Genomic DNA, 24,694 nt, shown 5'->3' with positions numbered 1-24,694 from the left:
GAGGAAGGTGAGCGATGGCCTCCCGTGTCTCAGGTGGAAACAAAGGGTAGTTCTCAGTAATTAATGATTTAAAAAGGAACAAATAGTTCAGGAACAACCAACTGTTCTCAGGCAAGAGAAGTCACCATAGCAAAGGCAAGAATCAGTCATAAAGACTCCCCGTTTTGTTTCAAAGGGAAAGATTGGCCTGAAGCACATTCTTGAGCTGTTTTGCAGGATCCAAACCCCTTTAAGCGCCCAACCACCAGATTAACTGGTGCCTAAGGGGTGGTGATGCTGACCTTTGGGACCCACAATCAGGTGCCTGGATTTTGTCAATCTAGAGTGACCTTTACCTCTTTTTAATGCTAAAATATCTGCCCCAAGGGTGGGATTGCCGCCATGTTTGCACATGCACTGTGTGTTGGGGCATATTGTCCGCAAGGGCGTCCAGAACTTGGCAAGGGCGTCCAGAACTCCCGTCTACACGGAAGGTCACGTGTGCCCTTTCATGAGTACGCATGTGCCTTTGGCTTAAAGCATCCCCATCCCGCAGCTGGGGAGACGGTGCTTGGACGGCTAGCTCCCTGTCTCCTTCCTTGTTACCAGCAGTAAAGGCTCCTGCTTTAATCAGAAGTACCTGGTGTGTTTATTGGCTCAGCGCCCCAGGCAGTGGGCCCATGGGGTCCCCTAGCAGTCGAGGAGCCTGAGACCCCAGAGCCAGGATCAGAGTTCTCTGGGAGGTGGCACCTCCCGGCCGGAATCTAGTGAAACCCTCCTGTTTAGAGAACATGGGGTCCTGGAAAGTGAGAGGAGACACCTTTAGGACACCCGCGGCCCTTGGGACAGTGTTTGTTAGAAGGCATGCTTTCTGAGACAGGCTCCAAGTCGGGGGGTCTCACGCCACTGGTCGGCCGGGCTGTGGGAAAGCCGTCAGCTCTCCTGGAAGCCCTGTCTCTGGACTAGGGCTCACCTGGGACCCTGCTGCCCCCTGAATGACAGAGTGGAAAGTCCATGCTTCTCTAGTACTGGACTCGGCCCCAGGCGCCTAGTTCCTACCGGCGGCCCCGTATCCCCCGGCATTTCTGCCTCGGGTGACGGCTGCAGGCACCTTGTGCAGGAACCCAGTGCCTCTGACGAAACGTCCAACCTCACCCCTTGCTTGGAACATCACACTGTGGCCTTCTTTCCCTGTCCTCCCCCTCGACACAGGCATCCCTGGCAGCCTCACCCTGATACCACCTTCCAGCCCTTTGGATTCGCCTCCTGGATGTGGAAGGTGCCACACTTTCCTTTTCTGACTGCATCTCTGCTCACGCTGTGTGTCCTTCAAATCCAACTGCAGGGAGGAAAAGCTTCTATCCTCTTAGATTCAGTTCTTGGGGGACTGCAGGTTAAAAAGACAAAAGACAGATTAGCAAGAGAAAAGACAGATTTTTATTTACATGTGTATGGGAGAGTTCAGAGAAAAATGTGATTTCAGGAGGTAGTTGGAATTTGGGGCTTATATACCATCTTAAAAGAGGGGGTGGGGAGGGCTTCCCTGGTAGCGCAGTGGTTGAGAGTCCGCCTGCCGATGCGGGGGGATGCGGGTTCGTGCCCCGATCCGGGAAGATCCCACATGCCGCGGAGCGGCTGGTCCCGGGAGCCATGGCCGCTGAGCCTGCGCGTCCAGAGCCTGTGCTCCGCAACGGGAGAGGCCGCAGCAGTGAGAAGCCTGCGAACCGCAAAAAAAAAAAAAAGGGGTGGGGAGAGGCAGAGAGGCACTTCTGGGAGAGAAAATGACAGAAGGGGGTGGGGCCAAAAGGGCACTTAGAGAAACACAGAGGACTTCTGAGAGACAAATGGCCCCTTAGAAAAAGAGATGAGATATAAGATAGGACAATATCTATTTGGGTTTTTTTCAGAGAAAAGAGTTTTTTCCTAGGAGGGGTGGTGACATGTTTGGAAGTCTCTAGGTTCAGGCAGGTACGGGCTTTCGGGAACTCAAAGTCTTCAGCTCCGAATAGTTGTTATGTGACAGTGGCTTATTCTGGAGCCCTTTGTGTGGATCCAATATACAAACCTCTGACTGTCATTCCCTGCTTCCAGGTTTTCCGAGTCCCCCGGTCACCCCCAGGACGGTGTCACGTTGTCGGTGGTGACACGCGGCTGTCTGGGCACCTGGCCCCTAACCAGCGCCCGAATCCCGTCTCCCCATGCTGAGCTGGCTGAGCTGTTTCTTCTGCACCCTCCACATATCTCATGGGGTTTCATGTCTCCTTGTTGTAAATACCGTTAGTCCTGTCCTCTCTCTGCCACATCTTTTCCTGGCTATTCCTAGTCAGGGACCACTAAGAAACAACCCATTCCTCACGCTGAACTAGATAGACCTCCGGGCGCTGTTTGCACCTTTCCCTGGCTCTCCGTCAGCCGACCTGCATTGGAGCTCATGGTCACTCGTGTTTGCGGCAGTGGACTCCAGCTTCTCAGAGCCCTGGGTCTTTCTCATCTCCCTTCAGATCACACACACCCCAGCGGGTGCGGGTTCTAACCTGAATAGGTACGCCTTGAGGAACCAGGACAGCTACCTGTTGGGGATTTGACACATTGGATGACTAATGTGTGCAATGCTTAGCACTATCTGCTCTCTTACAGATAATACTTAATTAGAAAGGCATTAAGTTACTAAAAAGGTGAACTAAAAGTACCAGGCAAGTGCCCGAATCCCCCCTGGTGTTGCAGCTCCATCCACAGCCACAGGGGCTGAGGCGGGGCAGACAGACCAACCACCTTGAGTCTTTCCTGGTTGGACAGCGCTGCGACGCTAATTCAGTGATGGGGTTTGGCAAGCTGTATTTTCTCCGCCACGGAGGAAACGAAGTGTATGCTCCACAGGTTTCGTCCTGGGATGATGCCCAGGCTAGAAGTCTGCTGTATGATGTCAAGCGTGTGTCCTTAGGAAATGCACATACATATTATCTGTTGGAGGAAACAGGTCCAGGTGCATGATAACATTAATTCAGTAAAACAATTGAAAAAGCGGTTGTCAGAAACATTCCCTAAATTCTCTGAATGAGCTCACCTATGAATGGCCTCTCCTAGTTACACTGCACAAGGGCAGTGCTGGACAGTGCCCGCCCTGGGCCTCTGCGTGCAGAGTAGACGGTGGGGCATCCCCCCACGAGTGTTTGTCTATGCCTTAAGTTGTGACCCGGAGTTGAACAGACTACAGTGGACCCTGGGGGACTCCTCCTCTCCGTGTTAAACCCCAGTGGACCAAACTTGGGCCTTGTTGGTAAAGGGACTGCAGCATCCCCTGGGCCTGTTTCCTGATTCCTTTGACGGTTGGAAAAAATAATGCAGCTTGCTGACTGAAAAAAAAAAAGCACAACCTAACATTTGGGAAGTATGTTTTATGCGGCGGCCTCCCTGAGGACTAGCCCAGCACACAGCCTCTCAGAGAGCTCTGAGGGACTGCTCCAAAGAGGTAAGGGGGGAGCCAGGATAAAGAGGGAGTTTTGCTGAAAAACGAACAAACATGTAATTAAAAGATTACTACTAATCAGAAAAGCAGGCATCTCAAGGATTTCAGTGCTATTCTGTGTATGGGAAGATGCAAGAGTCTGGGCTCATGGAAATCATTCCTTTGATGTGCATCTTCACTACCTAGGGCCAGTGTCCTTCTTTTCTCCATCCTGAGTCCCCTCGGGGTGCACCATGAGGGCTGCTGCAGTGGCTGATGGAGGTAACATTCCCTGTTTACAGGAATGACTGGTGCCATTCGTTTGCCTACAAGTTTATGCACTTTTTTTTTTAACTTGAAAATTTCTTCTGAGATTCCACCATTGCCCTGTGCCCCTGCGTGGTTATCACTCCCTTCTTAATCATCACCAGGGTCTCCTTTCACAGCAACGGGGCCCGCTCCCCTCGCTAGTGGCCTCTGGAAGAAGGGGGAATCTGGGTGAGCAACCAGCCTGCCAGTGAGAGTAGAGTGGCTCCTGGGCTCCCCGTCCTGTTCTAACTGGTCTCAGGGGAAGTAAATTGAGAGGTTCACCGCCTCCCCACCTTTGACCTTTTTCAGTGGGCGGGGTAGGGGGTGGGGTGGGGGCGTGGCCATATCATTGATCCTCCACACCCAGGTCCTTCTGAGAATGAAATGTGGCTCTGGTGACTATACCGGGACTCCCAGGCCAACCTGCCTGTGTGCTCACTCCACCTATAAGTGTCTTAAGATATTTAGTGGGGAAATTTCCAATTAGAACATTGCAAAAGTCTGTGATTTTCTCTGCACAGAGTTGGTTCAGTAAAGCCTTGCTGCCCCCAGGATGAGGCTCAGGCCCAAGGAGGAGTTACTTTGGGGGTGGGGGGTGGGCGGGGTCGCAGCCTGGAGGGGAGCAATCACCTGGTACTGAGAGTACAAGGGGAAGCAGACCCCGAGCAGACTCAGGAAGGAGCCCAGGTCTGGGGCAGCAGAGGGCAAGGCCGAGGCAGGGAAAGCGGTTCTCTGGCTCAGGGGCAGGAGAAGCCACCCGGCCTAGAGAGCAACACTTTCTCTGCAAGGCCAGACAGGAGGTCTTCTCTGTGGCTGAGATTCCTTTCCTGGAAAATAGGGGTTGGGGACCTTCTGGGGTGCACTGTGCACCTCTGATTCAGCTGCTGCCCCGTGGGAAGGCGCCTCTAGCTCTTCCTCTTTCTGAGCTCCCCACCCCCTACCCACAGAGGAAGAGCCAGCAGCCAGGAGGGGACGGATTGCAGGAGGAGGGGACCCCAAGCCCTACTTCATCTCTCAGTGGACAAGGGAGAGCTGATAATGAGGGCTGGGGGCTGGCTTCGCCGGAAGGCACGTCTGCACTTACTGCAGACAGTGAGGTGGATCCCAGAGGGATAGCGGCTGCTGACTGCAGGGTGGAGGTGCCAAGGGCTGCATTTCCTGGAAGCCAGACTTCTTCAGAAGCTGGGCTGTCTGCATCAGTCTGTCTGATGGATGCTGTAAAGGCAAATTATGACCTAAGATTCTGATCACCAAGTACAATTCTACTTTGTTTTCCCCACACTGTCAAGCAATTCTCCACACCAGCCCCTACACCAGGGGGTCCTACAATCCAACTCAATTCTGACACTGTCTACCTGGGGACAGTGTCAGACCCCAAAGGCTAAGGGCTCAGTCCCATAAGACTGCCCGCCTTCCCCCTCCCACTGCCCCCCATCACAAGTCCAGGTTATCACCTGTGCTTCTGACCCACTGGCTATAGAGAGGAGGTTCCCATAACCCCCCTCCTTGGGTTCAGTCAATTTGCAGTTGACTCACAGGCTGACATTTCCTCAGAAGTGTCCTGTAAATGCTAAGGGAGCATGAAGGCTAGGTGAAGAGAGACAAGGCAGCACTGCAGGAAAATCTGTGCTCCAGACCCAACTATGACAATATGCTTTGGTTTTCAGAATTTGCCAAAAATGGTCAGTATCTAAGTGTAACAGCGGCCATCAACCCTTTTTTCCAAAAAGAGGGCTTTGGGTTTTAGCTTTGTGAGGCTGGTTTTCTGGTAAGTGGCTGGTGAGGTAGCAGGTTGAGAACCTGACCTGGGGATGGGGGAGCTAGCTCCACCGTAGACCACTCACCGAGGTCACCCAGCAGGTGCTCGGGCTCAGCTCTGCAGGCACTGGTGTCGGGTCGGTGCTCTGGTGGCTGAGCCCCAGTAAGAACTGTGGTTGTGTCTCATGGTTTTCCCTTCCTCTGGTTCTCGAGTGGGACCAGGGCAGGGGTTGATCCCTACCTGCCCCAGGTCTTTCCCTTCCCTTCATGGCAGGCCCTCAAGAGCTGGTGCCTTTGCCGGGCCCCTCTCTGCCCCCTGAGCTGTCCTTGAGGCCTGCTGGAGAAGAGTTAAAATTCTAGAAGCGTGAGGCACCCAGGTGTGGTCTGTTGGGTCAAGGCAGTCTTGTCTGAGGGACCAGGAAGTGAAGAAGGGTTTTCTACCAGAGTAGGAGACGCCAACCCAGGCTCGCGTTGGGCACATTTCCGCCAGCTCCTCTCTGAAATTAGCAACCCTCCAGGTCTTATATATGTACGTGTATGTGATGTAAATTTGTCGAGTTCCTCTTCATGGCACTGACCTTGCACAGGTTAGTGTGGCCTTGCTGACGGTCCAAGTGACCTTGGTTCCTACTGGGGGGATCCACTAGTGTTCAACTAATTAAACGAGGAGCCCATTGGACTGAGGTGTCTCTAATGCCGAGGCAGCCTGTGTCAGCACACTGAAATCTAAGCTGTACATGCCTCCAGGCTACAAAATCAAAATGCTATGAACAACCACTCACACAGGCCCCTGGGCCTCATGCTGCAGCCGTCAGTCACGTCCTCGCTTTGCTTCCACCTTCTCTCCGTCTGCCGCTCCCCTGCTCCCTTGTCAGCCACTGACTCCAATCGAAGTGTGCTCATATAAGCTCCTCAAGTGTTGACTATTACTTCTAACAGACTCTGTGCTGTTTTCTCCTAGGGTCCTGCCTCAGCTGAGGGATGGCCTCGCCAGGGGCTGAAACAGAGAAACCTGGAAATCACAAGTAAGGCTCTGACCTGCATGCTGCTGGGCTCGGGCTCACTGTGATGACTTTGAGCCACACAGTGCTCTAAGAGCTGACACACGTGGACACCTTGGTTCTCATGTCAGAGCCTGAAGCCTGGAGGACTGACCACTCAGTGGGCATACAGCTGAGCTGGCTGAAGACCCCTGGCACCGGGTGCCAGGGCCGCTGCTCGTAGCCTTGGGATGTTTGTTTCCCAAGGACGTCTGGGCACTTGCTTGGGGTGCCCAGACCTGTGTCCAGTGGGGTTTCTTTACATCTGGACACTCTTCTGAGTCACAGTCCCTGCTTCTTTCCCGGCTCTCTCTTGGTTCTGACCTTTCAATACTTTCCTTATTTCTTTGCAGTTTTACATTATTCCACTATGTGATTCACATGGCCACTCTTTTATGTATATTTGTGCATTGCTGGTGTTGATGAAAAAAAATTACTCAGTAGTTGATCTAAGGAAGAAATGGAAAATTTTATTTGAGCCAATCTGAGGATTATAACCCAGGAGACAGTTTTTCAGAAAGCTCTGAGCATTGCTTCACCCATAAGAGGTCAAAGCACGGTTATATAAGTTTTTGAGACAAAGGGTAATAATACCAAATGATGCGTTACTGACAGTTTACACAATCCAGATCTACATGTACAGAGTAGTGGGCATGGGTCATCATGGCCCCTCACAAGATTAAGAAGGAAGGTTATCTCTTAAGGAGTTGTGACCCTTGATGAGATTAAAAAGGAATGCTGTCTCCTAAGGAGGTCTGGCTAGTACAGATGTACAACCCCCACTAAAGGGAAGGGAGGAGATCCAAATGGACAAAGGAAATGTTATGTTTAAATTTTTCTCATTTAAAATTTTAAAATATGAACTTTTTCATCAATTTCCCCCTTCTGATCATTAATCTTTTGATAGAAAGCCTTAGGTGATCAAATATTTGTTCCTTTGATGCCAGGGTCGTTGCTTACCTGCCCTGGGTTCATCATGTCCCTTGATGTCCAGACCTAATAGCCTGCTCCTTTCTTTCCTTTTAAGGGGTTATATTAGTAAGATGTCTGGCAAGGACTGTCAGTTCCAAGTTGTCCAGTAGAAGTTATGCCAATTTAACCTTGCATGTACCTTGTGCTTGTTCATTAATTTATAGTGAGCAATAGATGTGATCAAAATTGACAGTAAAATTAATGTCATTAGTAAGGGTTTAAGCGAAGATCCTCCTAAACCAAAGCATTTTCCTAGTATTTTTACTAAATTTGGAAGATGATCATTCAGAACAGAAATTTGATCCTTCATATGTCATAAGACGAGCTAACAAATATCTTGGCCAAATGGTCATACCACTGGAAAACTGATAGAAACCCAGAATCCTCATATTAAAGGCAGATTGGCAGGGGTTGTTTTCAAGGATACCTGCAGGTGAACTTAAGCCCAAGGGAAAGCAACTACATCTTCCTAACCAACCCAGGGAAAGCCAAGGCCATAAACTTTTCTGTAGGTCTACTGAGTCCTGTTAAGAGATACCCAATATTTAACATTTAGTGAAAAGGAGTATTTATGGCCAAGTTCAGAACAGGTGTCATTAAATTGGCCAGGTAGGCTGGTCTCACTTAGTGATATTGGTGATAATGTTAGCTTGAATGGTGCTGATAGTGTTAGTCTTAGTGGAAGTCTAAGAAGGCCTGATATGGTCCCTTCCAAGGTGGCTGTAAAGAGTCCTTTATCTGATATATTTTCCCGTATGCATAATCCCCTGGTTGCAGGTCATGGCACATGTGATCTTCATCTGAAGATAGATGACTGAGATAAGTTTCAGAAACAAACTCTACAGTAATGTAACATAGCAACAAGGAATTATCTGAGAAGTGAGTCTGAGGCAGTAAATACAGACCTCAGTTAACAATTATCAGGTAATTAATTTTATTACCTGATAAAGCTACTGGGAACCCAGGAGTTCCCAATTTCTGGAGAGATCAGGTAGAAAGAAAAGATAAATGTCTCAATTCCACTTACAAGGGAGTAATTTACCCAAATTGCTGTAAGTCATAATTAGCTTGAGGGGAAGAGTTTCCTTATATCTGGAAAACAGATTCAAAAACCACCAACCAGGGAATTCCCAAAAAGTCCTTTCTATGAATCTTTTTGAAGATGAAGCAGTCTATAAATGACAAAAGACTTAAAAAAGCAAGGTTAAAGATCTGATTACAATGCAATTGTCAAAGAAACTTGGTTATTGCTTTGTCATACAACATTTTAAGACAAGAACTAGAATTATGACTATAAACATTTACCAGGACGTACCAGATTCTTAGGAGCTCCATATAATTTCTAGAATATGTATATTAATAATATTTACCCATACAATATAACCTAGGAAGGTTTATCACCACTCATTTGACAATGCTTCTCATGTAATTTAACATACCAAATAAGCCTAATTAGTTTAATATTCCTCTCTCTGAGATGCTTCAGGGGTCCTCTCTGAAGAACCCCAAAGTTAGCTAGAGGTCAAAAGAACTTCAGGGAGAATTTGATATTTGGGAGTTTGTCAAAATATCAAAAAAGGTTTAAAACACTTGGTCAAATAGGATATAGGTCACTGAGGAACAATACTTAATTCACTTAACCAAAGTGACAATAAAATATTTCACAAGCAAACACAGCTCACTCAAAAGGCTCACTTAAAAGGCAAAGAGGGCTTCCCTGGTGGCGCAGTGGTTGAGAGTCCACCTGCCGATGCTGGGGACGTGGGTACGTACCCCGGTCCGGGAAGATCCCACATGCCGCGGAGCGGCTGGGCCCGTGAGCCATGGCCGCTGAGCCTGTGCGTCCAGAGCCAGTGCTCCGCAACTGGAGAGACCACAACAGTGAGAGGCCCGTGTACCGCAAAAAAAAAAAAAAAAGGCAAAGAAACTTACATAATCCATTACCAAAAGCAACTCAATGTTCCAAGAAAACTTTATTCTCTTAACAGAGAGAGAAAACCAGACTCCAGTCTTGCATCAGCAACTCTTAATAACAAATGTATTTAATTCAATTCAATGCAATCCTAGCCTCACCACACACAGAACTCTTTTCTCAGTGTTCCCTTTTCCACACACCTTCCATAATGTTCTGTCTTTTGTCCCTTATTTATTGATTATGCAGAAAAAAACAGCTCTAGGACAGAATTAATTTCTTTCCGTTGAACAAAATGATTTCCATTCCTCATACCTTCTTTGGCTGAAAACACGTCTCTGACTTTCCTTGCATACTGAAATGTTTCCCTTATTATTTTAGTGGCTTTAGTTACATATATATTATAATTCTTAACCTTAAAACCTAGTATCCAGCAGAAACTAACAAATAGGCAATTATGAACTGTCTTTTACATTAGCATCCCAAACATTATCATCCCACACATTAGCAAACGTATACATACTATTTACCATTTCTAGAAAACACATGGTTTTTTTTTCTAACAGAAAATGTCTTAGTGTGGCACCAAATATATTTTTATTAATAGTCCTAAATATCTTTAATTTCTCTGTAAAAGGAAGCTTATGTTCAGTAATTAATGTTTCAGTATCTTATTTGGAATTAAATTCTGGATAGTCATTGAATTCCCATCCTTTAACTTAATCTAACAAAACTCTAAAGTTTCAAGTTATCTAAATCTGGAGAGACTATTTTTAAGCAGACATTCCTAAAACATAATTATTCCTTTAGAGTTTACACCAAAACTCTCATCATTTCCATTTAATTCACTTAAAAGTTTAGCATACCAAGTCATTTCTCTTGCTGACAAATTTTGTAACAGGAATAATAAGATCTTATGTGATTTCTAGTGAACCTGGGTACAGTAAGAGTATTATACTTAATGTTGGTGACTGTAAAGACATGTCTGTATTAATTAAACCATTTGCTTTCATTAAAATTAATTTTAATGAAATTAAAATTAATCCTAGCTCACAGGATTCTGAAATTCATTCGAGATAGTTTCTTTTATATTTCTAGGTATGTATATAAGTAGCAGCTAACTTCCTTTAAGCCAATTAAATAGAGCTCTTATACAAATTAATTTTGGCAATACTACACATCGACAATACAGTTAGACACATACAGACACACAGACAGAGACCCCATGGTTCCCAAAGTTCCGCAATTTCAGCCCTGAGTCAGGAACAATAATAGAAATCCCTTCAGTTACAAAAGAAGTTGGATTCAGATTGGGTTTCTGGCAGATGCAACAGGGTTGCCTGTCTAGAGGGCCAAACCCTTTTTACTAATATTTATGAAGAAGACACTTAAGATTTGCGTGTCCTTGACAAGTCAAGTTCCAAATTACCTATCTCCCTTTTGTTTTCTTCTCTGGATAAGAGTTGCTTTCCTGAAATATGCATTTTAAAAAGATTGCAAATCATTCTGGAGGTGATCAGGTAGAATATTTGCATCTCAAAGGCATAGAGGGAGAAAGGCAAGTTCCTCCTAGGAGGACTTTGTTCCCTTAAGGCCAGGAGTTTTTTTTTTCTTCTTCAATGCCTACAAGCCTCTGAAGATAAATAGGGGAGGATTTTGGAGTGGTGAAAGGATTGGTAAGCTTTGAGATGTTTCTGAAGGCACACCTCAGGTCCTGTAAAGACTAGATTTGTAAAACAAGGGCAGCTGTTTTTCATTCCTCAAAGAATTGGGTGACCTTCTCAGTGTATCAAAGGACTGACATGCCCATTCGTGTATGTTGGAATGTTTGACTTTCCCTCACTTAGCTTAGGGGAGAAACCCCCCACCCCCCAAAAAAAAAATTCCTGTCAAGCTCTGAGTATCAGCTCTGGTCAGTTTAGTCAGACCACAGACCAGTGCCCTCCCATCTTGGTAATCCGTTCACAAAAAATTTGAGGATCCTCCCTGGCTTTAAGAAATTCTTTAACTATGGCCCTCAGTTCCAACTTTTTGAGACAAAGGGTTGTATGTCAAATGATGTGTTGCTGACAGTGAACACAATCTAGATCTACAGGTATAAAGTGAGTAGTGGGTCATGGGTCGTCATGGCCCCTCACAGGATGAAGAAGGAAGGTCGTCTCCCAAGGAGGTCTGGTTAATGCAGATGCACAATCTACAGTAAAGTGTGTGTGTGGGGGGGGGGTGGCGGAAACAGGCAGAGAACAATTTTATATTTAAAATGTTCTCATATTGCCCTAAAATACAAATTTTTTCATCACTGGAGAAGCAAGAATTTGATGTCTTAATCCCAATTCCTACATGGACTTGAAATCCACTACTTTTCCCAGTTTCCTCCCCACCCACCTCTGCTGGGGTTCCCTGGGAGACCCCATCCTGGGCAGTGGCCTCTCCTGGTTCTGGTGGCCTCTTGCCTTGATGATGTCCAGGGCTGTATGCTGCCCTCTGGGAACCCAGCTTAGGGCTCCTTGGTTCTCTTCTGGGAGGTCCCTCAGGAACTGCTCTGGATACTTGCACGTGTGGGTCACCTAATTTCACACGGACACCTGTCCCCCCCTTTCCTTCCCCATGGGTTCTGAGGTCCATTTTCAAGTTTTGGAGCTGCCCTGAGAATAGTACTTGCAGAGAGAATTTTTAATTGCACTAGTAGGATCGCTGGTGCTTCTTCTTTTTTTTTTTTAATAAATTTATTTTTGGCTGTGTTGGGTCTTTGTTGCTGCGCGCATGCTTTTTCTAGTTGCGGCGAGCGGGGGCTACTCTTCGTAGTGGTGCGCGGGCTTCTCACTGTGGTGACTCCTCTTGTTGCTGAGCACGGGCTCTGGGTGCGCAGGCTTCAGTAGTTGTGGCTCGTGGGCTCTAGCGTGCAGGCTCAGTAGTTGTGGCTCACGGGCTTAGTTGCTCCGCGGCATGTGGGATCTTCCCCGACCAGGGCTCGAACCCATGTCCCCTGCATTGGCAAGTGGATTCTTAACCACTGCACCACCAGGGAAGTCCCTCCCTGGTGCTTTCAATCATTGACAAGCAAACACGCCCTGTCCCCACTTTCCGAGCCCCTCCCCCCCGCCCCTCCCTGCCCCACCCCCCTTCCCGGGTTGAGGATCCTGGAGGCTGGCTGAGCGGGTGGTTGAAACGAAGGCTGGAGAAGGGAGGCCTGGCGTCAGGTGCCCTGGATGTGACTCCACTGAGCAGCGACCCCTCCCTGTTGGTTAGTCATTATCTTCCCCTCCCTCCGACGTTTTATGGTCAATACCAGCTTGTATGGTCCACCCTCCAGAGGCCAGCGTGTCCTGTGAGGAGCCCTGAAGTCCAGCTCATGAGCACAGCCTCTTATTAAAGGTGTGACCCTGAGCCTTTATGACGGGGACTGGTAGAACCTAGCCTCTGTGGCAGTTGTGGTGTCGAATGACTTACACGCACCACCACTAATGGCATGGTTTCCACCGCAGTTGAATGTCTTCCACCCTGCTGCTCTCTGCATCGCTTCGGCCTGGCACAGGGCCTGATGCGTGCTTGTGTGAGATTCAGCTGAGGGTCCCCCTCCTCCCTGCCCCAGAGCCCCTTCCTTGTTCTCTGCCAGTCCCTTGAGCGTGCAGCGCAAGATGTCTGGGCCAGTTTGTCTAATGGTCAGTCGTGTTGTCCCTTCCCTGCTGATAAACTCCTGGAATCAGAAGCCGAGTTTCATTCATTTTGCATCTCACCCATTTCTTTTACAGAGTAGGTGCTCAATGAATATTTGTTAAATGAATAAAGTGACAGAATAAAGCAAGGTAAAGTCACTTGACATCATGTGTAGACTAGAAAAATAGTTTTCCAAGTAATATGTCTGTGACTTGTTATTTTAAAATCCTTTAAAAAGTGGAGTTTAATCTATAAAAAATTGAATCACTATGTTATAGACCTAAAACTAATACAATACTGTAAGTTATCTATACCGCAGTAACAAAAATACTTGTTCTATTCACTGTTACGTGTCCAATTTACATATTTTAAAATCCTTGCTGGTCTTCAGTTACGCCATATTTCCTTCTCCTCTTCCTGGAATGAAAGAGGAAGGAAACGTTTTCTATTTTGAAATATGACACAAAGTTGTTTTATCTCATTCTGTTTCGTCAGTTCCAATGCTCGCCCGTTAGCCCTTCTCTTTGTACTCTTTGTTCATAACATCCTGAAGGAGAACAAGAACCGTAATTACAGTAAAATATTTGTCTTTAAAGGAGCTTCAGATGCTCTGGCTGTGTTATGACTTCAGAATTTCAGCTTGGTCTGGAGAACTGGATTTGGTCCCTTGAAAAGAGACCTCCCTGCCCCAGGAGAGTAAGCCTGGTCAGGACCGGTCGGGGTCCAGTGCACACTCTGGCTTGGGCAGGTTGCTTGCCCCTCCTGAGGGAGACTCTCGCATCCCTGCCCCGGTGCCAAGAGCACAGTCTGCTAGCGGTCCTGCTGCCAGTTTAGTGATGAGCTCAGGGTGTTGGCCAGTCCACCAGCACCCTCCCCTTTAGAAAAAGATCTGTCTCTCTTCAGTATTTTGTTCGCATCTTTTCTACATCAGCCTTTTGAGACTGTTTGCCTGTGAGTTAACTTGGATGCCATTCTAGGGAAATCGGAGGGAAATGTGAGAAGCACGAAAGTAGGAAGCGAGGAGATGCAGGAGAGAGAGAAGCAGGTGCCCTCGGCCTGGAGCCTGGGCATCTATGGTTGCTGACCGATGGATCCAGAGAGAATAGGTGTTTACAAATCACAGGCTGCTGAGAACTTCTCTTCCTGTATGGTTTTTTTCTCACAGAGTTAGACTGAGAAGGAAATGTGATCCGTGGGTTCGGGGCGGAAAGTGTGACTCTGAAGGAAGAAACAGCAAGTCTTGATTGCTGGGGACCCATGGCTGCCTCCCTCTGTGCCACTGGCATCTGGCAGCACACCTGTGAGTGGAGTCAGGAAGGCACAGCTGTGGAAGGAGGCGTGTCTAAGGCTGGAGATGCAATCTAGACCCGGGCATCGTGTTTGTAAATAAAGTTGTGTTGGAACACATCCACACTCATTTGCGTGTTGTCTGTGGTCACTTTCATGGGCGAACAGCAGGGCTGAGAAGTGGCAACAGAGCCCCTATGAACTGCAAGGAAAAAATATTTACTATCTGGCCTTTTATGGGAAATGTTTGCTAACCCCTATTACAGGCCAGCAGCGTGCTGTCCAACAGAAATATAATGTGGGCCACACAGTTTCTAGCAGCCGCACCGAGAAAAACCAAAATGAAAAGATGTCTTGTCTCATTACTCCCTTTGGACGTTGTACCAGAGAAGTGCTGGCTAGTGAAACAAAACGAAAAAGAAAGGCCTCAGATTGGAAAGGCTATCTCTGGGTGGGAGAATTAGAGGCTTAGAGGCTATTTTTCTTCTCATCCATCCATATTTCCTGTGATAAATGTATTATTTTTATCCATTTATTTATTTATTTATTTTTATGCGGTACGCGGGCCTCTCACTGCTGTGGCCTCTCCCGTTGTGGAGCACAGGCTCCAGACGCGCAGGCTCAGTGGCCATGGCTCACGGGCCCAGCTGCTCCGTGGCATGTGGGATCTTCCCGGACCAGGGCACGAACCTGCGTCCCCTGCATCGGCAGGCAGACTCTCAACCACTGTGCCACCAGGGAAGCCCTATTTTTAAATTGAAGCCAAGTTTATATGTTGAATGAACCTGGGTTGGGTAGCAACTGGCTACATGCTTTATATGGGATGATTTGGCGTTTTGATCTTTTTTTTTTTTTTTTTTTTTTTTTGTGGAGCCTTTCGACTTCGGGGATCTTAGTTCCCTGACCAGGGATTGAACCTGTGCCCTTGGCAGTGAAAACGTGGAATCCTAACCACTGGACCGCCAGGGAATTCCCATGATCTTTGTGCTTTTTTGGTGTTCTTCTGAGTTCTTCCTGATCATCCTCCAAAGAAGCCCTGGGTGTGAAGAGCGGGTGAGGGGAAGGAGAGAGGGAGGAACGGAGAGAGTGTGGGAGCCTCTGCAGGCTGGGATCGGCCTGCCTGCTGTGGCCCATGCGCCTCGCTGGCACAGGGTGTCGCTGTGGTCCTGCCGGCCCCTGGACGCTGGTTCTCTAAACTGCCTCCTTTCCTGTTTTGGGACAGCGACTTTGTACAGCTTTGCAATCCCCACGTGGCTGCAATGAAAGAAGATGTCCTCTACCATTTCAGCCTTAGCACCAGCACGCACGACTTCCCGACTATGTTTGGAGACGTGAAGGTAAAAGCAGGGGTTTTGATTCTGGGCATTTGCCCCAAGATTACCCCCCTTTCAGGTGACACAGGTAGACTGCGCCACACAGGGTGGAGGTGACAGAGGACAGGCTCTTGAAGTTATATGTTGATCGGATTTTTGCAAATTGTTACCTTTCAAGAATATGAACTATTGAGTGAAAGAAAACTATCACAAAGACGTATTGGTTCCTATAATTGAAACAATGTAAAATAAATTTCCTAATGCTTCACTGAGAGACTAGAAAGGAGCAGACACTAATCCTTTTCTAGGGGAGCAAGGGATACCCAGGAGGGGCAGTCGCATGTGTCTGCTGTCTCTCGTTTAAGATGCACATCCATCTGTTTAGCTAGTTTGGTCCTGACTTATCCTCGCAGAGGACTTTTAAAGTGTCTAATCCCCGTGTGGAAAAGTGGGCTAACGTTTAGAATTCAAAACTGAAACAAGCCAGTGACCCTAGATCCGGGGCTGCCTCATGCGATCGTAAAGTCATAACCAGGTTACATCCTGTCAGCCACCCAGATCTTCTGTGCTGTTCGTTTCAAACCGAGGGACGACTTTCCACGTGTTGTTGTCTTTTTGTTTTTAAATTTTTATTGGAGTCTAGTCGATTTACAATGTTGTATTAATTTCAGGTGTACAGCCAAGCGAATGAGTTATACATATCCACACATCCACTCTGTTTTAGACTCTTTTCCCATGTAGGTCATTATGGAATATGGAGTAGAGTTCCACGTGCTATACAGTACGTCCTTAGTAGTATCTGTTTTATATACAGTTGTGTCTATATGTCAATCCCAATCTGTCAATTTATCCCTTCCCCTCCTTTCCGTGTGTTCTTAATTCATTCCTTTTTCATTCTCTCCTTAAGTTTAACCTGTAATTTTTTCTAGGCTACAGAAGTTTTCCTTTTTATGTTAAGAGGCTAATAACTATTTGATCACCAAGTCCTTAAGGCTGGCTTATTCACCTGTTTTTCTTTTGACGCTTTCACGTACGACACTTTGCAGATGAAGGTTCTACTCCTCTGAGAGCCACCTGCTCACCGCACAGCTGCGACTCCCCGAGGCCCCACTGGCCCCCGGCTCTTTCCACAGGTTGGACATTTGGGCCTCTGCCAGCCAGTGAAACAGCAGTTAGAAACCCATGTTACAGATGGGCTGTGGGGCCCCGGTTGCACACTGAGGGGCCCGCAGCATCTTATTCCAAACGCCGGCTCTCTCCAGTGCAGTGGGCTGCTGTGCACACGATGCGCGGAGCCTGGGCGGGCGTGGAGCCTGAGCTTTCCTGCTGGAGAGGGCGAGGGTGTGGTTGTCCTGGCTTGTGTGGAGCTGATTGCTCTGCACTGTTGGGGCCTCTTGCACTGAGCTGTGAGTCCATGAACGAGTGCTTCTCAAATCAAGGGAGTGTCAGAATCAGCAGGGGGCTCCTTAGTGAACACATTACTGGCTCCCCAGATGCGGGGGGGCCAGGGAAGGGACCTGCATTTCTAGCAAGTTCCAGGAGATGCTGCCGCCGCTGGCGGGGGACACTTTGAGGACCCCTGCTGTACAGACGGGGTGCAGTGCCTGTGCTGATTGGGGCTCTGTTCTCTGTCTGCAGTTTGTGTGTGTTGGGGGAAGCCCTTCCCGGATGAAAGCCTTCATCAAGTACATGGCCGTGGAGCTGGGCCTTGACCACCCAGGTGCAGAGTATCCCGACATATGTGAGGGCACCGACCGCTACGCCATGTTTAAAGTGGGCCCGGTGCTGTCGGTCAGCGTGAGTACCTGCCCTCGTGGTGGGCTCAGCCCTTGGCTCTGCAGGCCCCATCCCCGCCCTGCACACAGCCTGACAGAGGAAACAGGAGTCGAGGAGAGCCTGGGGCTGGGCTGCAGAGGTAGTGGAGCCCGTCTCCAGGAGAGACAGATACACACGTACAAACACACGCGCACACCCTCCCAGCTGTGCGCACACAGTGAGCACCCAGGTTGGAGACCCGGGAAGATGGTGCTCTGCCTGGACCAGGGCCACGAGGAGAGCCGGGCACCAAGTGGTCCCCACACCATCCGCCTGTGTTACTTCACACACATGCGATTGAGCAATGGGTGAACACATTCTCGTTTTCCAGTTTTGGTTCCCTTTGCAGAGGAGAACATTTTTAGAGGAAGTGCTGCCTTACGGTAAGGCTGCCCCTGAGGCTGGGACAGGGGCCCAGCCCTCTGGGCAGCTGAGACGTCTGGTGGTACTAACCACCCGCAACACACCCAAGAGTAAGACGTAATCCGTGGAAGCACTTCCCACAGTAAGACTGCAGGACGAACACGGTCTCCAAAGAGGGCTTGGCCTCAGGGGCAGCTCCTGGCAGACGTGGCACCGGGAGGGCCTCTGAAGAAGGGCGGTTTTGGGGATGCGGAGGTGGAGGAAACGTCACAGGCAGAACCGCGGCGGTGGAGCCACCAGCCAGTTACCGAGTCTGGCTGCGGCAGAGCGTGTGGAGAAAAGGGAAAACGTGTGCGGGGCTTCCCACGCCAGGGGATGTCTGTTACCTAGCAACAGCAGCCTTCTGGTCCTCAGCTGCCATCTGTTCCACGGGTGGTGTGGATCAAAGGGGTCATCCATTCGACAGCTTCGTGCAAACCTTCACACTTCCCCAAGTGTTCAGTTTTTACATGTACGTTAGGAAGTTCATCTTCTTTACCACCAGTTAGCAATGCAGCACAGAACACACAGAGGTGCTACCAGAGCGTGACGCTGGCATTTCTCCCTGGTTCTAGCACGGGATGGGCATCCCCTCCATTGCCATCATGCTGCACGAGCTCATCAAGCTGCTGTACCACGCCCGGTGCTCCGACGTCACCCTCATCCGCATCGGCACCTCTGGCGGGATAGGTTAGTGTGCAGAGCGCCACTGGGACCCAGGTGGGCAGCATGGGGACCCAGAGCTCCTCCCTGGGCCGTGCCCAAGGAGAGCTCAGCAGCAGCAGGCATTTTGTTATTTTTTTCTGGTCCAGCTACTTCTCCCAACCCATACCCCAGAAATAGGCACAGAAAGGCACCAGGCCACGTGCACCCGAAAACCCGTCCTTTTGGAGTTATACAACGTGTGCCTTCTTGTTTGCTTGATTCTCTTTTAATTCTTGCTAATCCCTCTTTTCTCTGCCTTTCTCCTTCACTTTGCTCACTCCTCCTCTTTATTCCTGCAAAGATGTGAAGCACCTTATGAGAAAACCTACAGGAAAATCAAAGGGGGAAGAGACAGATGCAATACAAAATTAAGATGTGTCCTTAAGTTGCGTAAAAGTCGCCCCCCCCTTTCGCAACATAATTTTTTTAACATCGCAAAGACAACAAAGAAAGAAGAGGATGCAATGAGAAAGTAAAACGCGAAACATCATGTTGAGTTTTCAGCCAAAGTCTTTGAGGCAAACTTGTTTTACTCTGATGTCCCACCTCTGGGCCGGGTTTTCTGCGGAAAACTGGGTGCTAGTAATTCTCGCTCCCGCTGAGGAGCTGGGAGCTGCTGGAAGGAGGTCTGCTGTCATCAGCCTGGCCTCTGTGCATTTGTTTCTGACTGCCTAGACCTGACCTCCCCTGCATTTATGGTAATTCGAAAATTTAGGTTTTCTCGCTGTGATAGAGGATCGCTGTAGGTCCTAAATCTTCTCAATACGTTATCTCATTTTTCTTTTCACTATATAGACAGATTGATGGTTAACATCCGTGTTTGCAGATTGTAATTCAAAGTCGAAAGGAGCTGTTCTCGGGAAAACACCCCAATGACCACGAGCTCCCAGGCTGTGCACACTTAGTCTGTGATACCATCGACCCAACGGACTCGTGGCTGTGCACATCGCATCAGCGTGGGCGAGGAGCTCCAGCAAATCCTTCCTGAGTTCTTGCTTTGGAGGGATTTTAAAATCAATAATCAGAGAGAGAATTCTGGAGGGAGTAGGGTGGATTTTGAATCTCCCAAAATTGCCCCATAAAAATGGAGAGATCAACTAGAGAGCCAGACCTCAAACCCCCGACAACAGTGTGACATGGTGTCCCCACAAATCCCAAAATAGGAACAGTGGGTGGCTGGCATGGGCCGCCACTCGGGAGGGAGAACTGGGTGACTCCAGCGTTTCTGTCAGATGTGAGAATTCTGAAACGGCCAACAGGTATCCCGGGAAAGGGCAGGGCCTGTGTGAGGAAGAGCAGCTGATGCTGGGAGGGGTCCTGCGCCCTCCAATTTGAGGTCTGAAGTGGCTTGAAAGTTCTAGGCCCCATGAGTTCATGAAAGCCGCCATCTGAGCTTCTTTCCAGGTCCACACTCGGTGTGGGGAGACACCTGAGCAGAGCCTACGTTGACCAGAACAGGGACAAAGCAGCAAGGGAGAGAAAGTCCAGATGCACATGCAGGGGGCAAGCAGAGGCAGAGCTTGGCAATTGGCCACGTTTTTTGTTTTTTAAACTAAAGTAGAGACACAATTTATACTTTATTTATTTTTTTAATTTTATTTATTTTTGGCTATGTTGGGTCTTTGTTGCTGCGTGCAGGTTTTCTCTAGTTATGGCGAGCGGGGGCTACTCTTCCTTGGGGTGCACAGGCTTCTCATTGTGGTGGCTTCTCTTGTTGTGGAGCACAGGCTCTAGGTACGCAGGCTTAGTAGCTGTGGCTCGTGGGCTTCAGTAGTTGTGGCTCGTGGGCTCTAGAGCGCAGGCTCAGTAGTTGTGGTGCACGGGCTTAGTTGCTCCACGGCATGTAGGATCTTCCCGGACCAAGGCTCGAACCCGTGTCCCCTGCACTAGCAGGCGGATTCTTAACCACTGTGCCACCAGGGAAGCCCATGGCCACGTTTTTTAATGTTTCATGAGAGCGGCTGACGTGGGGCTCTGGGACAGATCTCCTGGCTCCTTCCTCCTCCCTAAATGTTTAGGAAAACCAATATCACATTAAGTAGTAGTGTAGTAGTAGGAAAGGCTCCTGGTCAAATCCCATGCAAAGTTATTACAAAACCAAAGAGCAAGGAGCAGAGTAACGTCTGTACAATCTTGGAAACGCCCAGGGAGGCACAGGAAGCAGGACCTCCGGTGGGTCAGTCCTGGAGGGAAGCCAGGGTGTCAAGAGCTGGTGACCGCAGGAGCCAGGTTTGGGGTGCCCCAGTGTTCCTTACTCAAAACCTGAAATAATAAGGTACAAAACAGGGACCAGCTGAACACATACTGGTAAAGGGAGCCCCAGACAGTTCCAGCAGCGACGGAAAGACGCTGCTCTGTGGGGATGGGCCGCCCATCAATTTCACTTTCTTCTTTGCACTTTTCTGTATTTTCTGCAGCGTCTACACATTCATTACTTTACCTTCAGGAAAAAAAAAATCTGGTGCTGAAAAGAGATCCTTACCTATTTCTTTTTAGGGCATGACTGACCCTTCAGTGTTACAGTGCGTGGACGGGGCCCTCCCCTCCCTAACCGCCCCTTGCAGCCGGGACACCCGCTTCTTCCTGCAGGTCTGGAGCCCGGCTCCGTGGTCATCACCCGGCAGGCGGTGGACGGCTGCTTCAAGCAGGAGTTCGAGCAAATTGTCCTCGGGAAGCGCGTGGTCCGGAACACGCACCTGGACGATTGGCTGGTGCAGGAGCTGGTGCGGTGCTCCGCGGACCTGGGCGAGTTCCCCACGGTTGTGGGCAACACCATGTGTACCCTGGACTTCTATGAAGGTGAGGAGTGCGCTGGTCTCCCGCCCGGGGGTCCGCACCGCTGTGGGCCTGCGTCTCAGCACCGGTTACCTCGCGGGCCAGTGGGTCGAGGACAGGCGGGGCCCGTCGGGCTGGAAAGCATCTCTGTCTGGGGGCGGGGAGGGCATGCAGTAGGCGCTTACTGAGTGCCCGGGGGGGTGGGGGGCGGTGGAATGGGAGGTGGGCGCTCCCGGGCCAGCATCGGCTCTCCACTTTCCCAGGGCAAGGCCGCCTGGACGGGGCACTCTGCTCCTACGCGGAGAAGGACAAGCAGGAGTACCTGCGGGCGGCCTACGAGGCCGGCATCCGCAACATCGAGATGGAGTCGTCCGTATTCGCCGCCATGTGCAACGCCTGCGGCCTCCGAGGTTGGGTCCCTAGGCCGCAGCTCCCCAACTGACCCCCCACCCCCACCCCCGTCCTCCCGGGCCCCGCCCATCGCCAGCCTTGGCCTTGCATCCGCCCTGCCCCCAAGGCATGTTTCCTCCCAAGCCCCGCCCATCGCCAGCCTCGGCCTTGCACCCGCCCTGCCCCCAAGGCGCGTTTCCTCCCAGGCCCGCCCAACGCCAGCCTTGGCCTTGCACCCGCCCTGCCCGCAAGGCGTGTTTCTGGACCCCTGCGCTGGGACCTCCTTGGATTGTCACGTGGTCCAAGGCAGGGTCCTCAGTGTCTCTGCAGGGATTCACGTGCCACCGAGAGGCCAGAAAGATGAGAAAGTCCCCCCTTCGGGTCTGGGCAGGCTTCGCTGCTGACTCTACAATGAATCTGGCCTTCAAAGATCTTTGGATTTCTGAATTGGGGCTAATCCACCGCAGTTCCTGGCCTCACCCTTCGAGGTCCTGCTCTGCCTTCCGGAATACCTGCCTCACAGCTTTCACGTCACCTTGCCTTTCAAGGCAGTGCAGGGCCCCCCGAGCTGGTCCTGGGGTTTGCTTGGGGATCTGTGGGAACAAAGGCAGGCAAGGATAAGGACAGAACAGGATAGTGTGGGCCCCTGAGCTTTTTCGTGTTCTCCGTCTATCAGAAGCCACTGTCGGCCCCTTCCCTTGAGGCCTGGACACTGGTCTCTGTGACCTAAGCTAGAATCCCGCTCTTTGCACTGACCTGGTGTTTGCTCTTTGCAGCGGCCGTGGTGTGCGTCACGCTCCTCAACCGCCTGGAAGGTGACCAGATCAGCAGCCCCCATGAGGTGCTGGTCGAGTACCAGCAGCGGCCCCAGCGGCTGGTGGGCCACTTCATCAAGAAGTGTCTCGCGGCATCCTGAGGTCCCCAGATCTCCAGACATGAGCATTGGTGTTTGCAGCAAATAAAATCATTGCCACAATCTCCTTCTGTATGACTTCCTGCATCCTTTGTAAAAGAGTCTGGGGAACCGATTGTGTTTCAGAGGCAAAGAATCCTGCATTAACTACGCAGGAGTTTTTGTTTTTTGAAAGCTTCATGGGAGAATTTCCACCACGTCAGCCTGATTTGGGTTTTCTTTAAGAATGCGCCTCTGAGTATTTGACATATTTTTAGGGAGGTTTTTCAGACTTGTAAATTCTGATAAGTTGTCAGATTTCACTCACTAAGAGAGAAGTCACGTCTGCCCTGGCCTGACACCTCCCCTGCATCTGTGCCCCCGTGTCCCTTGGCTTCTTCCTGGGGAGTCAGGACCCCCCAGCTGGGAGACTGGGGGACAGGCAGAGGGAGAATCCAGGGTGTCCCCTCCTATCTCAGGTGGGTCTGGCAGCTGCTTTGGGGCTGTCCCCGTGTCCCCCCAGCCCGAGGACAGTTGCCCCAGTTGTCTTCTTGGCACGTCTATACCTGTGTGACAGTGTTTAGTGTTCGACTCTTTTAAGTGCCCAAGGCGTGCTATTTACTGATTGCACATATGTGCTACTTGGCAGGTGGCTCTGTGACTTTTCGGGGTGCGGGGAACCGCGCGGGGACCCTGGTGTTGACGTACGAGTATGGTCCACACACTCTTCAAGAACCCTCTTCCCTGAGATTCTTAGGTTCACCCCAAAATGAGGGTGGGTAATCAGGTCATTCGAGACCCACTGAGCCAGGCACCGGTCCAGATGCTAGAACCCCCTCCTGGCCCCGCTTCTGTGCTGGAGGCTGCAGTGTGGAGAGGAAATGCCTGCGGTTTCTCCCTCGGCACCCTGGAGAGGTGTCTGCTGCACCCCAAAATTGAGGCTGCCCAGGTGGGAGCCGCCTGGAGACCCCCCGGGAGGCTGGCAGGTCCTAGAATGTGTGTGTCCACCAGCTCTTGGCGGCCTCCAGCCCTGGCACAAGCTGCAGGAGCTATGCCCAGGTTCCTGTTACCGGGCTCCTATCTGCCCCCAAAGCCCGAGTGCCCCCACCTTCAGCGAGACATTGCCGGTCCCTCTGGACGCGCGGCTGCCCGGTTGACCGGTGGCCCCTGCAGCCCACGTGTCCGGTTGGGTCCGGTGCTTGTGGTCACTAGGCCCCAGGCCCGGGTGAGGGGCCGTGGGGGACCTGCGGGCTGGTCCTGTGTGCGCCCCTCCCACGCAGATGTGGCCGCGGGGTTCCTCGTGGTGAAGCTGCGGGGTGGGGGGTTGGGGGGAGGCAGAAGCTGGGCGGTTGGCAGCCCAAAGGGCTGTTACAGCCTGAGAACGGCCGGTTCTCCTTCGGCCGCTGTCGTTGCGGCAACTTCCCGGGCACAGCCACAGCCCCGCGTCCACTGCTGGGAGGTACCCCGGACCTGCACACCGACCCCCTCCTCTGGGGCGAGGCCGCGGCAGATGAAGTCTGGACAAGGCTCTTCCTACAGATGCTGAGGCCCCGCGGAGACGCCCGGGTGGGCCTGCGCCGCCCTCTGCTGGCCATGGCGGGGAGGGGCCCTGCCCATCCGTCGCGGGAGACCGCGCCCTTCCTCACCCCGGGGCGGGGGGGGGGCTTGTGAGGCCACGTGACGGCCCCACGAGGGTTGAATGGTGCCCACCCGCGGGGAACACCGGTCGGACTCTTGTGACGGGATGAAAGTAATGATCACACGCATTTCCACCACGACAGCCTAAGTTGTGGACTAGTGTGGTCTCCGGGAGGACTCCGGGGCTGACGGTGCTTCCCCCGCCCTCACCGCCCGCCAGCAACCGGGTCCGTCTCTCCCTCCATTCTGGGCCAGAGAGAACTGGGGCCGGAACTGAGGACCGGGGCAGCTGGAGAGCTGGTTCAGGAGGTCTGAGAGACGGTGCGGCTGCGCTGGTGTGGCGTGCTCTGCGCACACGTGTGCGCACGTGCACACACAACACACACGGGCCCGCACAGAACACGC

The 24,694-nt window shown here is 50.6% G+C and overlaps 1 protein-coding gene and 1 long non-coding RNA gene across 7 annotated transcripts in view; one reads left to right on the top strand and one right to left on the bottom strand.

Moving 5' to 3' along the window:
• UPP1 (uridine phosphorylase 1) overlaps window positions 1-22,739 on the top strand; it is a 29,629-nt gene extending 6,890 nt beyond the window's left edge. For 2 of the 6 annotated variants that reach the window (XM_027124156.1, XM_027124154.1), the window contains exons 2-8: window positions 6,453-6,516; window positions 15,582-15,696; window positions 17,311-17,469; window positions 18,465-18,579; window positions 21,184-21,393; window positions 21,633-21,779; window positions 22,536-22,739. In XM_027124156.1, coding sequence (XP_026979957.1) covers window positions 6,473-6,516; window positions 15,582-15,696; window positions 17,311-17,469; window positions 18,465-18,579; window positions 21,184-21,393; window positions 21,633-21,779; window positions 22,536-22,675 — 930 coding nt within the window. In that variant the 5' untranslated portion in view covers window positions 6,453-6,472 and the 3' untranslated portion in view covers window positions 22,676-22,739. The other 4 variants (XM_027124155.1, XM_027124158.1, XM_027124159.1 and 1 more) reach the window with 4 other exon arrangements.
• LOC113629587 (uncharacterized) lies at window positions 1,008-1,539 on the bottom strand. The gene is made up of 2 exons (XR_003436624.1): window positions 1,492-1,539; window positions 1,008-1,366 (listed from the first exon to the last, which is right to left on the bottom strand). It is a non-coding gene; the product is annotated as an uncharacterized LOC113629587 (long non-coding RNA).
• Window positions 22,740-24,694: the final 1,955 nt, after the last annotated feature.

This window comes from Aethalodelphis obliquidens, unplaced genomic scaffold, assembly GCF_003676395.1.
Source record: "Aethalodelphis obliquidens isolate GAN/ISIS:26980383/991018 unplaced genomic scaffold, ASM367639v1 scaffold27, whole genome shotgun sequence".
NCBI classification, from domain to species: Eukaryota; Metazoa; Chordata; class Mammalia; order Artiodactyla; family Delphinidae; genus Aethalodelphis; species Aethalodelphis obliquidens.
The sequence above is the reverse complement of the archived record's forward strand: the minus strand, read 5'-3'. Positions and strand labels throughout refer to the sequence as shown.